Below are 16214 nucleotides of genomic sequence, written 5' to 3' on the forward strand. Positions count from 1 at the left end.
TTCTGACATGATACTTTTGCCCCAACTTGTTTCGTAAATGTACAGAAAGGCGAGTGCGCTTCAGTCTTTGGAGAGCACTTTACTGTGGTATAAATACAAGCTGCTTTTCAGATGTAGCAGGAAGCTTGATGACATTGTGTGCAGTCGAGTGTACTGTCAGTGAAGTACACCTTTCTGGGAACTGGCAATCTAAATATCCATCTTCATGAATAAATAATGGAGAACTATTAATTTGGGTTTTTTACAATTATTATTCCACAATATTTATAGATGCGAACAGCACCGTTAATTTTTATCCAATTCAACTTTCCAGATTTTATATCCCAGGGCGGCACGGTAGCACAGTGGTTAGCACTGTTGCTTCACAGCTCCAGGGACCTGGGTTCGATTCCCGGCTTGGGTCACTGTCTGTGTGGAGTTTGCACATTCTCCTCGTGTCTGCGTGGGTTTCCTCCGGGTGCTCCGGTTTCCTCCCACAGTCCAAAGATGTGCGGGTTAGGTTGATTGGCCATGCTAAAATTGCCCCTTAGTGTCCTGGGATGCGTATATTAGAGGGATTAGTGGGTAAAATGTGTAGGGATATGGGGGTGGGGCCTGGGTGGGATTGTGGTCGGTGCAGACTCGATGGGCCGAATGGCCTCTTTCTGTACTGTAGGGTTTCTATGATTTCTATGAGATGTTTTCCTTGTTGCCGATGTTTCTTTCCCATCTCCAGTATCTTGCCTTCCTTCTGGCTGCTCCCTTCCCTCCCCCATTACACAAAGACCCATAACCGAGAACAGACAGAGCCTTGCCATTGGTCTCTGTGAAGACCTGTTTAGAACCAATCAAACATTCCAATGCCTCAATCATCCAATGGTTGATCCACCTCCCTCATAAGACCAGAAGACGTAGGAGCAGAAGTGGACCATTCGGCCCATCGAGTCTGCCCCATCATTCAATGAGATCATGACTGATCTGATATGATAACCCTCAACTCCACTTTCCTGCCTTATCCCCATAACCCTTGCTTCCCTTTCTGATTAAAAATTTGTCTATCTCAGCCTTGAACCTACTTAGCAACCCAGTCTCTACAGCCTGGTCATCTCTGACCTCTGCTTCCAAGGCCATGGTGAAGACATTAGTTTTTACCCGAACCTACTGGGCAGGAGCCAATGATATTGGATTTTACATTCTGCCCAATATTGCCCTCTGTTGACTTCACTGACATTTTCTATATATATATATTTATATATATATACACACATACACAAATGCATCCCTACAGCTATTCTTACAGACTGGCCATCAAAAATCAGCCTGATTTACCAATATTCTTGGTTAGGAGGTCATGGTGGAATTGTTACTCTGAGCAGTACCTATACTTTAAAGGGTTCTTCACTAACTGTAAAACGCTTTGGGATAGTCTGAGACTGTCAGAGATGCTGCAGAATTGCAAATGTGTTCATAACTGCTTGTGCCGCCTCTGCATTATTGAACAGTGATATGGATAATCATCCGTGAGTTCCCCAATCCCTCAAAACCTTTGGGTGATGTGACATTTCATAATGAGCATCCCTGACCTATTGGTTGCCTCGTGGAATCTGAATGCAATGTAGATGAGTATATTGTTCACCAGTTGAAAGATCTTTATCGATAATGGAAGAATCATCGAATCCTTACAGTACAGAAGGAGGCTATTCGGCCCATTGAGTCTGCACCAACAACAACCCCACCCTATCCCCGTAACCCCACATATTCACCCTGCTATTCCCCTCGAAACTAGGGTCAATTTAGCATGGCCAATCCACCTAACCTGCCCATCTTTGGACTGTCGGAGGAAACCGGAGCACCCGGAGGAAACCCACGTAGACACGGGGAGAACATGCAGACTCCACACAGACAGTGACCCAAGCCGGGCATCGAACCTGGGTCCCTGGTGCTGTGAGGCAGCAGTGCTAAAATTCCTTGAGCACTGGTCAAATCTTGATGTGCAACAGACACTTATTAAGTAGGTAAAGACATAAGACATAAGAATAAATCTATTGCAGCTGGAAAAGGGAATTTTTTGGTCTCTGATGTAAATTGGAATTTGGTATTTGGAATTGATTTCCTGATTTCAAGAGAATTGTGTTCTAATAGCAGAGCTGGTTGCAATTCAGCGTCCCATTAAACTCAATCCCTTAACTGTTGATGGCACACTATTACAAACCTGAGGTTTTATAAGATGGCTATGTTTTGGGACTGTGTTTCAATGTCGGGTAAAATGGAGGAATGAAGATATCATGTGACATGTTCTGGATTCTACTGACAGAAAATATGGTTGGTTTGATTACTGGAGATTAAAGGGGGACCATATTATTTTATTGGAAGGCAAATGCTGGATACTCTCATTTGTAGACAATGGCAAGTGGGTAGACTTTAAGTCTCCAACGTCCTAGGAAGATGTTCAGCGTATTAGGTTTTGTAAATTGCTATACTTTAACTGCCTGCTAAATTTCAAGGTAGATTGAAGTTGGAGTCTAAAGGATAGCTAATCACCATCTCTACCTGGATACGAGGCCCATGTGATTCATGTTGCCTTTGAGAGGGGAGGGTTACATAGGAGACCATTGTGGACTCAGATTACAATGTTCTTCTAAACTGTATCCTTGAATTTCACAGAGGGGTCTGTCTGCCAGGATCCGAGAAAGAGATAGAGGAAGCAGATAGAGACAGAAGGTCTTTATGGTTCATCATGCAGGAATGCGGGAGGAGCTTTTTGCTTGGATTGAAAAGACCAAATTCATGAGGATTTGAAACAAGGCTGGAAGATTTGCCTAGTTTGAGCTAGAGGGAGAATATCCAGGAAAACATTCACTGTGAAAGACAGTTATCAGGCTGTAAAAGAATGGAAGTAAATCTCAGCAGCTAAGAATCACTTTGGACTAGTTCTGGGAGAACTGAATATTTACCTGAGGGACAGTGTAAAGTATAACCAAGAAGTAGGATTTAAAAGTAAAAGAGAAAAATTCTATAAAGTATAAGTTGCCTACTGAAATAATGTTTGGTCAGTGTTACTTTTAATTTACTTGTTCCAGTAAAAGTCTTAAAAAGTGAAATCTTACTGTGTATTCCTTTCACTGGGGGTTCTGATTTCCTTCCTAAATGTATTAGGCTCTATAAGGGTCATAATAACAACTTCAAATCTTTCTCTGCTATCTCCTCGATCTCTTCCCCCAGAGTCCACAGAGACTGGAAATAGAAACCGCCACGAGTTAATAGTCAGAATATCTGCTCCCTTTTTTCTGCTCAAAGTGAACAATAATTGTGTTGTGTTTCAGGTACTGGCCTCTGATTGATAACGGGCTGCGGGAAGCTCTGTTTCTGCATAATGTGAGGGTTCGAATGCTGATCAGCTGCTGGAAAGGAACCTACGTACCGATGCTCAACTTCCTGAGGTCCCTGCAAATGTTCTGCAGTGAACCCATCAACTGCAGCTTTGACGTGGTGAGTGCTGTGGCGGAGGGGAGAAGGGGGAGGGGGTGCGAGGTGCTTGCCCTTGGCCTCCGCATCCACGATTTTTAACGTTCTATCATTCATAGAATCATAGAAACCCTACAGTGCAGAAGGAGGCCATTCGGCCCATCGAGTCTGCACCGACCACAATCCCACCCAGGCCCTATCCCCACATATTTTTACCCACTAATCCCTCTAACCTACGCATCCCAGGACTCTAAGGGGCAATTTTTTTTTTTAACCTGACCAATCAACCTAACCCGCACATCTTTGGACTGTGGGAGGAAACCGGAGCACCCGGAGGAAACCCACGCAGACACGAGGAGAATGTGCAAACTCCACACAGACAGTGACCCGAGCCGGGAATCGAACCCGGGACCCTGGAGCTGTGAAGCAGCAGTGCTAACCACTGTGCTACCGTGCCGCATTGGCGGCCTTACCTTTGACGGCCTAGGCCCAAAGCTCTGTAATTTCCTCTTTAAACCTCTGTGCCTATCCACTTCTCTCCCCATCCATTCAGACATCCCTTGGAGCCTACCTCTTGGACCGAGCTTTTGGTCGCTCCTTCCTCAGTGTTCATATGATGTTACTTCAGCAACTGGGCGGCACTGTGATCGGGACTGCTGCCTCACAGTGCCAGGGACCCAGGTTCGATTCCCGGCTTGGGTGACTGTGTGGAGTTTGCACGTTCTCCCCGTGTCTGCATGAGTTTCCTCCGGGTGCTCCACTTTCCTCCCACAGTCTGAAAGACGTGCTGGTTAGGTGGATTGGCCATGCTAAATTCTCCCTCTGTGTACCCGAACAGGCGCCGGAGTGTGGCGGCTAGGGGATTTTCACAGTAACTTCATTGCAGTGTTAATGTAAGCCTACTTGTGACATTAATAAATAAAGTTTAAAATTAATATCTCCCATGTGGATCAGTGTAAAATTCTGTTAAATGCTGCACTGTATAAAAATTCAGGTGATGATTGGACAGGAATCTTTATGCATATGGAATCTATCCCCCGTGGGATTTTCCATTCTCTGTACCACCCAGGCAAGGTTTAATGTTAACATAAAATCCATCAGGCAGTTCGTCTGCCGCCTACTCATCCTCCCCTGCCCCCACTGCACTTTTACCAGTGCAGGGTGTAGTGAGGTGTTGGACATAGTTCGGTGGGTCTTACTGAGGTATTTGTAGTCTTTATAGTTCAACAGCAAGTATTTATGAACTACCGGAACATATATGCACAGATACAATAAAGGTCCAAGCCAGGAGCTGTCTCCATGCTTGCTTCCACACACGGCTCAGTCCAACACTACACTGACCCCTAACTGTGTGGGTCATGTCTTCTCTTGCATCACTGTCTGCACGGTACTGTACGCAGTCCCACTTTACGTGCCAGATCCTTGCACTACAGTGGGGGTGGTTGAAGGTGGCCTGCCTTCCAGTGGGACAATTGAGGCCCTTAAATGGCAATTAATTCCCACATAAGGGCTTCTTTCTGCCGCTGCTGGGATTTAAATGGCGGTAGGAAAGACCACCACAAATGCCCAGAGCAGCAGCTTTCCCTGCGCAGGCGGTTGGACTGGGTCCCTCCTTAATGTGCCCCTGGGCCCATCCGAGTGTCCCTCCTCCCAAGGTGTTTCTCAAACCCCAGCCCCCTCCACTCCTCACCACAACCCTGTGACCGCCAACACATACCCAAGCCCCAACTCAGCACTCAACGTGCCCTCCGGCCCCTATTGCAGCACCAACAGTGGCCACCCTCAGTGGCACTGCAGGTACTGGAGACTGCAGGCCTCTGATTGGTCCGTATCTCTCCAAGATGGGATTCCCTGTTCCTGAGGGACTAAAGTCGCGCCCCAATTTATTTAATCGCCAATCAGCTGTTTAACTGTGGTGGGCACTTGTTCTGAGCTTTGGCATGTTCCGCCCCCCCCCCCCCCCCCCTATGATTTTTAGCTGTGGGCAGCGTCGGGGGTGGGTGTGGGTCCACAGCGTGGGAAAAGTCCAGACTCCCAGAATACACTCTGCCGCGATTCAAAGAGAGAGCCTTAACGCAGTGGATTCTCGAGGGCGGTTCCCCACAAACCCTGTCGGTAAATTCAACTGGCCAATAGTCCCTAATATCTAACATAATATTTGGGAGAAAAAAAAAAAAAAATATGTTATTAATTGGTTACTTTGAGAAATTAAGAGAAACATGTAGCTGGAAACAGGAGTAAAATAAACTGAAGATCATAGAATCTCTACAGTGCAGAAGGAGGCCATTTGGCCCATCGAGTCTGCACCGAACACAATTCCACCTTGGCCCTATTTCCGTAACCCCACATATTTACCCTAGCTAATCCCCCTGACACTAAGGGGCAATTTAGCATGGCCAATCCATCTAATCCATCTTTGGGCTGTGGGGGGAAACCGGAGCACCCGGAGGAAACCCACGCAGACACGGGGAGAACGTGCAAACTTCACACAGACATAACCCTATAACCCCACACTGTGATGCCCACATCCCTTGAATTGTTATAAATATAATACATTTTGAGGTCATGCGCAGGTGCTATATAAATGTAAATACTTTCTTTATCGCAGTTTTCTAAATCCTGAGGTGAAGGGCGGAATTTTCCCATTCCACCCGCCACAGGAATTGTAGCGGGCGGGACATGAATCATGCAAAGGTCTGTTGACCTCGGGCAGGATTTTCCAGCACTGGGGCAAGCGCAGCAGGAAAATCCTGCCTGAAATTATAGTCTTGAAGTTCTCTCCAGAGAACTTTTGTATTTGTACAACAGACTTTGTGTAGATTTATCTTGCCTTCTTGCTCTCTTCCTCTGCCTCTGAATAATGAGCTAACTCAGCACAGGCTGGGGATTGAACCGGGACCCTGGTAATTACATCGTACAGATTCAATTACAGCATCTGCTCACTTTTATTTCCTGGAGCTCAGCCAATGATTGTGGCTGGCGCATACAGGAGACCGAATGTCTGTTTCAGGCACAGTTCTGGAATCCTCCTTGTTCTGCCTTCACCAACATTAAAGGGTGCACACTCACAGCGTGTAATGAGTGTGGCGTCCCTATCGGCCATACTCAAAGAATCATTAAATCCCAACAGTGCAGAAGGAGGCCATCTGGCCCATCGAGTCGGCACCAACTCTCCAAAAAAAAAATCTCCCAGTCCCACCCACCCTGCCTGCCTGTCCCATCCCATAACCCTGCGCATTTACCATAGCTAATCCACCTAACTTACACATCTTGGGACACTAAGGGGCAATTTAGAACAACAAACAAAGAGAAGTACAGCACAGGAACAGGCCCTTCGGCCCTCCAAGCCCGTGCTGATCATGTCCTAACTAAACTAAAATAAAACCTTCTGTCCTTACTCGGTGCGTATCCCTCTATTCCCTCCCTATTCATGTATCCATCCAGATGCCTCTTAAATGTTGCGAATGTGCCTGCTTCTACCACCACCTCTGGCAGTTCTAGGCACCCATCACTCTCTGCATGAAAAACTTCCCCCACACATCTCCCTTAAACTTGCCCCCCTCACCTTGAACCTGTGCCCCCTTGTAATTGACACTTCCATGGCCAATCCATCTAGCCTGCACATCTTGAATGTTAAGTTCCCATTGAAATGAGTGAGAAATTCAAAACACAAGCCAAGAGAGCTGGGTTCCTACTGAGTGTAACAGAAGGCGATGGGAGAATTTCCATAGGATTGTCCCAATCTTCTCATGTAACTTTGACAAAACAGCATTTAGGTTGATCCTACAGGGAATGTGTCCCCTGAAGATACCCAAGGGCTAGGACATCAGGAAAATCTCCTACACACCCATGAAGGCGGCACACTGGTTAGCACTGCTGCCTTACAACGCCAGGGACCTGAGTTCGATTCCCAGCTTGGGTGACTGTCTGTGCAGAGTCTGCACATTCTCCCCATTTCTCTGTGGGTTTCCTCCAGGTTCTCTGGTTTCCTCCCACAGTCCAAAAGATGTGCTGGTTAGATGCATTGGCCATGCTAAATTCTCCCTCAGTGTAACCCGAACAGGCGCCGGAGTGTGGCGACTTGGGGATTTTCACAGTAACTTCATTGCAGTGTTAATATAAGCCTACTTGCGACACAAATAAATAAACTTTAAACTGAGAATGATCTACCAAGCAGATACTAGCAGGAAAGCAATTGGAGCATTAGAAATCGTGATGAGGAAGTATGGATGATGAAATTTCATGGATCAAATGACTTTTGTTTTACTTTCCATCAAAAGTTGAATCATTGGACACATTTCAACATCATTTAAATTGTCTAATTGATGCTGTGAGAAGAGACAGCATAGTTAAGCTATAATTCATTCAAGTGAATAATCAACGTGTGTGTGAATCATCAGTTGTTTTTCAGTGTTACTTACTGTAATTGTGCTGGTGATGGTCTTTTAATTGTGTTCAGAGAGGCTAAACGCCTTAATTGTTTTCCTCATTGAGAGGATAGGAAAGCGTTTGATGTTGATTGCTGCGTTGATGGTTTTGTTATATGCTTGTTCCTTGCAGAAATATTTTACCATTCCTCCTTCTGGAGGGGACGAGAAGATCATGTATTCCAGTGTTAATCGCAATAAATATATGGTGACAGACAAGGCAGCTTATATCAGTAAGTAACGAGTCAGCATTTTCTCTGGGTCGAGAGCCAGATTAGACTATTTTAAAAAAAATAACCAAGCAGATGTACCTGGCAATGACTGAAGACAGCTGTCCCCACAGACTTGAGTTCAGAGATGCTTTATACATAGTGAGGAGATCTGCAGACAATCGCCGTGTAGGTATGGAAGTTGTAATGATTTCAATCAGGCAATTGAGGTTGGTCTGCTTGAATATGAACTCCCTGATTAAGGGCCCACCTGTGCGGAGGGGGGTGGGGAAGGAAGAGGACCTCCTCGTGAACCCTGCTCTTGGGCCTGGCAAGGCATTCCATCTACAGATCCAGGCAGCGGACGATCGAGGGGGTCATCCAACCTGACTGTCTGCCCCTCTACCGCGGCTACATTCGTGGCCGGGTGTCTCTGGAGATGGAGCATGTGGTGTCCAAGGGCACCGTTGATGCCTTCTGTGCCCGCTGGGCACCGCAGGGACTGAGGTGTATTATTGACCCCCTTAATCACATTTTAGTTTGATGTTTTAAGTTTCCTTTCCGCTTTGTCTTTTATTTTGAGCGGTTTCCCTCCTTTTAGGGAGCTGCCCTTTCTGAGTTGTCCCTAAGTTAGTTTGATTTTGTTTATTTGGTTGGACAACAAAAGATGTCCCTGATTAAGGACCAAATTGATGGTCCAATCAGGGAGCCCCATGCTCTGTACTTAAAAAGGAGTGCCAGTTCCTCTGGCACTCCGGATGTAGACTGCACACTGAGCGCACTCTGTATAGTCTTGTTGGATCTTGTAAGTAAAGGAGTCTTGGTGAAGGGACTTCCACCTCTGAGGACTTATTACAGAAGTACTTCGAGCAGTAAAGGCCATTTGTTCCCTTGTCTTCTTCCAGGCTAACATCTACAATATCAGACAATTTGGGGCCTGTAACTGTATCAGACAGTTGACCACTTCCCTTTCACAACCTCTGCTGTCACAACTCTTATCTAAAAAATACACACTTTCCCCCTCAGTCCTTGCAATCACTCCCAGCTGAAGAATAATGTTAAGGTACTTAGTCCAAAATTCCCTTTGCAATTCAAAGCCCTTGAACTGCCTACCTACTGCACGTCCAACTCAGCTGCTTGAGTTTCCCCAGTCAAGTTTTTGTATGGGAGTGTGGCACATTGTCCCGCATCCATCTCTCTGCAACCTTTGATTCAATCCACCATAATCATCCTCCCCGGAGCGTCTCCGTAGATTTCAATTGGAAGCTTAAAAATAGCTGATGCAACTCTCGAAAGAGCCGCAGAAACGTGTGTGTGTGTTTGCGGTGACTCCCCGCTGTGTGAACAAAATGTTGTTGCAAATAGAAAGCATATTTGAATCCTGAACTTGGACTTTGTATCCAAAGTCAGCAGGATCTCCTGCAAGGACCGTTCCCACAGAACTCTGCACAACCCAGAATATAGATTGATTGGAAGGAGGGACTGTGTAAGACCACAGGTGAACTGAGTCAAACACTGATTTGCTGATTAATGTTGAACCTTGCTGAAATAATAATAGATTCACTGACTCTCCATTCCCTGATCCACTATTCTGATGGGGCTCAGTCAAAGCAATTAAGATCATATGCCTTAATGAGGGTGTTTAAGGGTGGCACAGCGGTTAGCGCTGCTGCCTCACAGCGCCAGGGACCCAAGTTCAATTCTCGGCTTGGGTCGCTGTCTGCGTGGGTTTCCTCCGGGTGCTCCGATTTCCTCCCACAGTCCAAAGATGTGCGGGTTAGGTTGATTGGCCATGGTAAATTGCCCCTTAGTGTCAGAGGGATTAGCAGGGTAAATACATGGGGTTACGGGGATAGGGCCTGGATGGAATTGTGGTCGGTGCAGACTCGATGGGCCAAATGGCCTCCTTCTGCACCATAGGGACTCTATGATTCTAATGACTTTAACGGGGCCTACAATGTGGATCTCTTAGAATACAAGCTCCCTGATTAAGGCAGTAATGGGTGTTATGGCTTCTCTGGTGTAATAGCGAGCACTCTAGACTCAGTGATCCGCACCCAAAAAGATCGGCAGTAATGGCTAGTGATGATTGCCAGAAGGATTGGCAGTAATGACCCGTTCAATCAGGGAGCCTTGCCTGTGTATATAACGTGGAGTGTCAGGGTTACTGGCACTTGGGTGGTTTATACTCTGCATGAGGAAGTACCTGGCTAGTTGCTGCTTACTATGGAAATAAATCTCAATTTGGTGAAGGGAGGAGGAGTTATTGCAGAGGGGGCGCAGAAGAGCTCAGTAGAGCAAAGCAAAGTAGTGCCTTGGTTATTGGAATTGGTCCCTATTATGCAGAGGGTGAACCTTATCGATTTACCATTGTACCAGTTGAATATCCTGCCAAACTCGGTGACATCCTGGTAAATCTCTTCTGCACCCTTTCCAATGCCAATGCAGTGCCAACCCAGTAAAATAGCAGGCCATTCTGCCCATCATGTATTGGCTGTGGCTCAATGAGTAGCGCACTTGCCATTGAGTCAGAGGTTGCGGGTTCAAGTCCCACTCTAGCGACTTGGGAACAAAAGCGTAGGCTGGTGTTCCCAGTGTAGTACTGAGAGAGTGCTACACTGTTGGATGTGCCGTTTTTCAGATGTGATGGTTAAACTGAGGTCCCATCTGCTCCCTCAAGTGGATCGAAAAGAAAAATCGCATGGGCTATTTCAAAGGGAATTTAACCCCAGAATCTTGGGCACTGTTTATCCTTTAAACAGCATCATTGGAAAACAGGAAAATCTGGTTAATATCACAGTGTCTGTGCACAAATTGACTCCACGCTTCCCATATTACAGCAGTGACTATTCTTCAAAAATATTTCATTTAGCAGTAAAGCACCTTGGGCAATCTTATAAGCAAGTCTAATGTTTTCATTTCATGTACAGTATTCATTCAATTGTTATCTCCCTTCTGCAGTATGGAACCGTCTCTCTCAGACTGTCAGGGCTGGGTGGAAAGCTTTGAGTTGAAACTCGGATATGGAAAGAATACAAATGAACCCCATTCAGACCTGAAGGGTTGTAATTCTTTTTATCACCCAGCCACTCTTTGCGCACATGCTCCTTATGCGGTGCTGGGGCCCAGAGGGAGAAGTTTTTGCCTTCAGCGTCTGGCCTTGTATTGAAGTGGAGCCTCTTGTAACAACCTGCCTGATTTTAACTTGAAGGATCAACACCAGATCCCCACCCAGGCGGTGAAGGTGGAAATTTGCCCTGGAGAATTTTTATGTTAACTTTTCATTCCAGAAAGGCGGGGTGGGATTTTCCCGTCCCACCAGGAGCCGGCATCATGGAATGTTTGACACAATGCTTTTTTTTTATGTCCAGTCGGACCTGGTTCTGCATTATTAATAGATCATGACTTGCTTCGAGTGAACCTGCTGATGGCGCCCCTCATGATTACATGGCAAAATTTTACTGGCATAAACTGTGGTGCCACTTGTGTAAAGCAAAGTCCTGTTTACAAAGGGAGACATTTCAATGTCTCATTGAAGGGTTTCAAATATCGTTCAGTCAGCTGACGCAATGGTGAATCTATAAGATTCACCCTCTGCCTAATAGGGACCAATTCCCATAACCAAAGTTGTTTTTGAATGATCTTCCTCGGCATCTTCACTTGTCAGCAACTACTGCATATATCTGGTGTTGGAAATATGACAGGAGGTAAAAAATGCATCTATAAAACCGTTCTTTTGAAACTTATGAGTCCTTCTTGCACCATCGTTCAACCCTAACCAAGTCCGTGGGAATTGCCAAGGGCTTGTGATCTAATCACTCCATTACCCAGCAGCCAATGGCCATTCTTTCTGCTCACTCCTTCTGTAGCAGAGGGCAACCCTGTTCAATAACTCAGGGGGTAGTTTTAACGGTATCTGTAAAATAATATGCCTCTTCTATTTATTGAGGGAACTTCGATGAATTGGGGAAAATATCCTGCAATTCCTGCAGTGGACCTTTCACTTGTGCCCTTTCCTGGCTGAGACGGAGTGAATAGGAAGGAGTACCGAAGACCTATACATTGGGGTCCAATACCTGCAAACTTGCAGGTAACAAAGGGCCACCTCAATGTAATAAACAGCTGATGTTTTAGTGAGGGTGATGGTGACTTGAGTGGGGCTTCCAAAGGGATGAATTTTTACATTGAGCAGAAATCTAATGTCACAGGTCCAATGGAACCCACATCTGGAGCCATTCTTTGTGGCTGGGAGTCATTTGGGCAGTACGGTGGCACAGTGGTTGGCACTGCTGCCTCACAGCGCCAGGGACCCGGGTTCGATTCCTGGCTTGGGTCACTGTCTGTGTGGAGTTTGCATGTTCTCCCCGTGTCTGCGTGGGTTTCCTCCGGGTGCTCCTGTTTCCTCCCACAGTCCAAAGATGTGCGGGTTAGGTGCATTGGCCAGGCTAAATTGCCCCTTAGTGTCCCAAATTGTGTAGGTTAGAGGGATTAGCGGGGTAAATATTTGAGGTTACGGGGATAGGGCCTGGGTGGGAGTGTTGCTGGTGCTGACTCGATGGGCCAAACGGCCTCCTTCTGCACTATAGGATATCTATGATTCTATGATTTGGTTTATCTCCATGAGTTTCCACTGGTGGACTAGCAGTGACTCAGTAATGCAGTAATTGTGACGGAGGATAAGGCAGGCCGCTGGGGTGTAGGTACAGTTCCTCCAGAGAGCTAAGCAAGATATGCAACTCTGACAATGGTGGTGGGAAACATTCTGCAGAGGGGAAATAGAAGGGCCTGCAGTGGAAGGCAAGATACTTGTTGGAGCATTAATGTTTTCCCAATCCCATAAAAAATCATTAAAAAGTGTTACTTTTTGCTTCAGGATGCTAGGTAGGCCACTCTATCCCAATGACCAGTGAGTATTGTATGTGATAATACCATCTAAATCCCACATCGTTCCCGCTACAAAACCAGATGAACTTTAATTCCAAAAGAGAAAATGCTGGAAAATGTCAGCAAAGCTTTGACAAAGGGTCATCTGGACTCAAAACATCAACTCTTTTCTCTCCTTCCAGATGCTGCCAGACCTGCTGAGATTTTCCAGCATTTTCTCTTTTGGTTTCAGATTCCAGCATCCGCAGTAATTTGCTTTTGTCTGAACTTTAATTCCACGCTGGCTGAGCTTTCTCACTTTTGTAAAGTCAGCCTTTAATAACCGTGCCAGATTGCTGATGTTCCTTAACCGGACTAAAGGATTCTTTTATGAAGAGCTGTTAAAATGTTGGATTTGGAAAGGGATTGACGTTTACAAGGATATCATGGCAGTAATTTTAGGGCTTCTGGAACCTAGTCCTGGGAAGCAGCCAGTCAAAGATAAATAATATCATCCCTGGCTCGTCAGTGACACTTCTGGCTCTAAGTCAGAGGGTGGCGGGTTTAAAGCTGACTCCAGAGATTTGGATCTAGGCTGATGTTGGAGTGCGGTGCTGAGGGAATGTTGCTCCAGTGGTTGTGTCATGTGGGGCAAATGATTGTTTCACATGTTCTTATCTGGAATAACTTTAAATCTAGATTTAAGCTGCAACAGGGCAATCCCATATGTCCTGACACAAAGCATCAATTCCCACCCTCCAATTCCCTCCACTAAGTTATTGATCATGGACACTGACCTCTTCCTGTTGCCTAATCAGTAGCACTGGTATTAATGAGCAGAGCCAAGAGTCTTTGTGCAGGTCCATCTCACACTAATGGGGCGGCACGGTAGCACAGTGGTTAGCACTGCTGCTTCACAGCTCCAGGGACCTGGGTTCGATTCCCGGCTTGGGTCACTGTCTGTGTGGAGTTTGCACATTCTCCTCGTGTCTGCGTGGGTTTCCTCCGGGTGCTCCGGTTTCGTCCCGCAGTCCAAAGATGTGCGGGTTAGGTTGGTTGGCCATGCTAAAATTACCCGTAGTGTCCTGGGATGCGTGGATTAGCGGGTAAAATATGTAGGGATATGGGGGTAGGGCCTGGGTGGGATTGTGGTCGGTGCAGACTCGATGGGCCGAATGGCCTCTTTCTGTACTGTAAGGTTTCTATGATTTAAATTAAAGCGCCATTGCCCAAAAACATTGAGTGGGGTTAACCAGCTGACTGGAAATGGGCTCGCCCCCGAAACCTACACTCAGGTACAGGGCGGCACGGTGGCACCATGGTTAGTGCTGCTGCCTCACAGTGCCAGGGACCCAGGTTCAATTCCGGCCTGTGTCACTGTCTGTGCGGAGTCTGCACGTTCTCCCCGTGTCTGCATGGGTTTTCTCCGGGTGCTCCGGTTTCCTCCCACAGTCCAAAGATTTTCAGGTCAAGTGAATTGGCCACGCTAAAGTTGCTCCTTATTGTCCAGGTGGATAAGCCATGGTAAATGCGTGGGGTTACGGGGATGGGGCAGGGGATTGGCCTGGGTAAGATGCTTGGTGCAGACCCAATGGGCTGAATGGCCTCCTTCTGCACGGTGGGGATTCTATAGATTCTAGTCCAACCCAGTGTAAAATCCTTGTGCAAAAATCAATTTTATTTCGTAAGACAAAATTCATTTCATGGAAGGACTTAACACAAATGCCGGAATTTTACTGACTTGCCCGCTCGAGGCTCTAAGATCCCGCCCGAGGCCAACAGAGGATGGCGATCTGCGAGCCCCACCCGCCCCGATTCTGGGGCGGGCAAGGCGGTAAAATTCTGCCCGGAGCATCACTACTCTGCTGTCACTAAGGTGACATTAATGATTAATGTGGTTTTATGATACTTTACGATTTATCATGACTTCTGCTGAAGTTGTTTCTTGCTCAGAGTTTAACTTGATATTCTGTTTCCAAAGTAAAGTTTATTTATTTACTAGTCACAAGGAAGGCTTACATTAACACTGCAATGAAGTTACTGTGAAAATTCCCTAATCGCTCTCTCCGGCGCCTGTTCGGGTACACTGAGGGAGAATTTAGCATGGCCGATGCACCTAACCAGCACGTCTTTCGGACTGTGGGAGGAAACCGGAGCACCCGGAGGAAACCCACGCAGACACGAGGAGAATGTGCAAACTCCACACAGACAGTGACCCAAGCCGGGAATTGAACCTATGAATTGAACTTCATAGTATGTGAAGTTCAAATACTATGATCATTGATATCCCAATAGGTCAAATATATTGAAGTAACAATAGTCAAAACTGCATTTTGCTTTGAATACAACACCATAGGCACGGAGGAGGATTGCGAAGAGTTTCTATATATTATATATATTTTTCACATATATTGTATATACAAATAGAACATAAAAACAGACCACTCAATTGGCTTTATCTCTATATACAAGCAAAATGTTACAACCACCTTTTCCAGCCTATTCTTTCAATTCATTTATCTGTCTTTTTAAAAATTCTTTCACGGGACATGGGTGTCGCTGGCTGGCCAGCATTTATTGCCCATCCCTAGTTGCCCGAGGGCAGCTGCAAGTCAACCACATTGCTGTGGGTCTGGAGTCACATGTAGGCCAAACCAAGTCAGGGCCGTAGATTTCCTTCCCTAAAGGACATTATTGAACCAGATGGGTTTTTCTGACAATCGCTAATAGTTTCATGGTCATCAGTAGATTCTTAATTCCAAATTTTTTTTTTAATGGAATTTATATTCCAACATCTGCCATGGCAGGATTCAAACCCGAGTCCCCAGAACATTAGCTAGGTTTCTGGATTAATAGTCTTGCAATAATACCACTAGGCCATCACCTCAATCTTCTGTGGTTCTGAATGTTGACATTGTTTCTTCCTCAATCACTAACCCTCGAATTGAATTAAATTCAAATGAGTTATTTTAAAAATTGCATGTTCGTTGCAAGCCTGGGCATCGCTCTGTGATTTATTTTTGTAAAAGACTCTTAAACAGTCAGATCACAGTGTGAGATTGTTTCATGAATTATGGGCAGACAACTCCTCAGAGGGACCTACTAGCATTGGAGAAACATAAGCCAGAATTTTACCAGCCAATCGGAGTGGGTGAGGGGTGGACAATGGGAAGGTCCCTTGACCTCGGGCGGGATTTTACGGTTTCGGGACAACTGAGGTTGTAAAATCCCGCTCATAGAAACTAGAAGCAGGAGGAGGCCATTCGGCCCT

At 46.0% G+C, this 16214-nt stretch overlaps 1 protein-coding gene across 1 annotated transcript in view; it reads left to right on the forward strand.

The window, feature by feature from the left end:
- Positions 1 to 16214, forward strand: part of LOC144504787 (inactive phospholipase D5-like) — a 113125-nt gene that overhangs the window by 79509 nt on the left and 17402 nt on the right. Inside the window, exons 8-9 of the mRNA XM_078230527.1 lie at positions 3303 to 3468; positions 8005 to 8104. Coding sequence (XP_078086653.1) covers positions 3303 to 3468; positions 8005 to 8104 — 266 coding nt within the window. The remainder of the gene's footprint in view (positions 1 to 3302; positions 3469 to 8004; positions 8105 to 16214) is intronic.

Source organism: Mustelus asterias, chromosome 15, assembly GCF_964213995.1.
Source record: "Mustelus asterias chromosome 15, sMusAst1.hap1.1, whole genome shotgun sequence".
Lineage (NCBI taxonomy): Eukaryota > Metazoa > Chordata > Chondrichthyes > Carcharhiniformes > Triakidae > Mustelus > Mustelus asterias.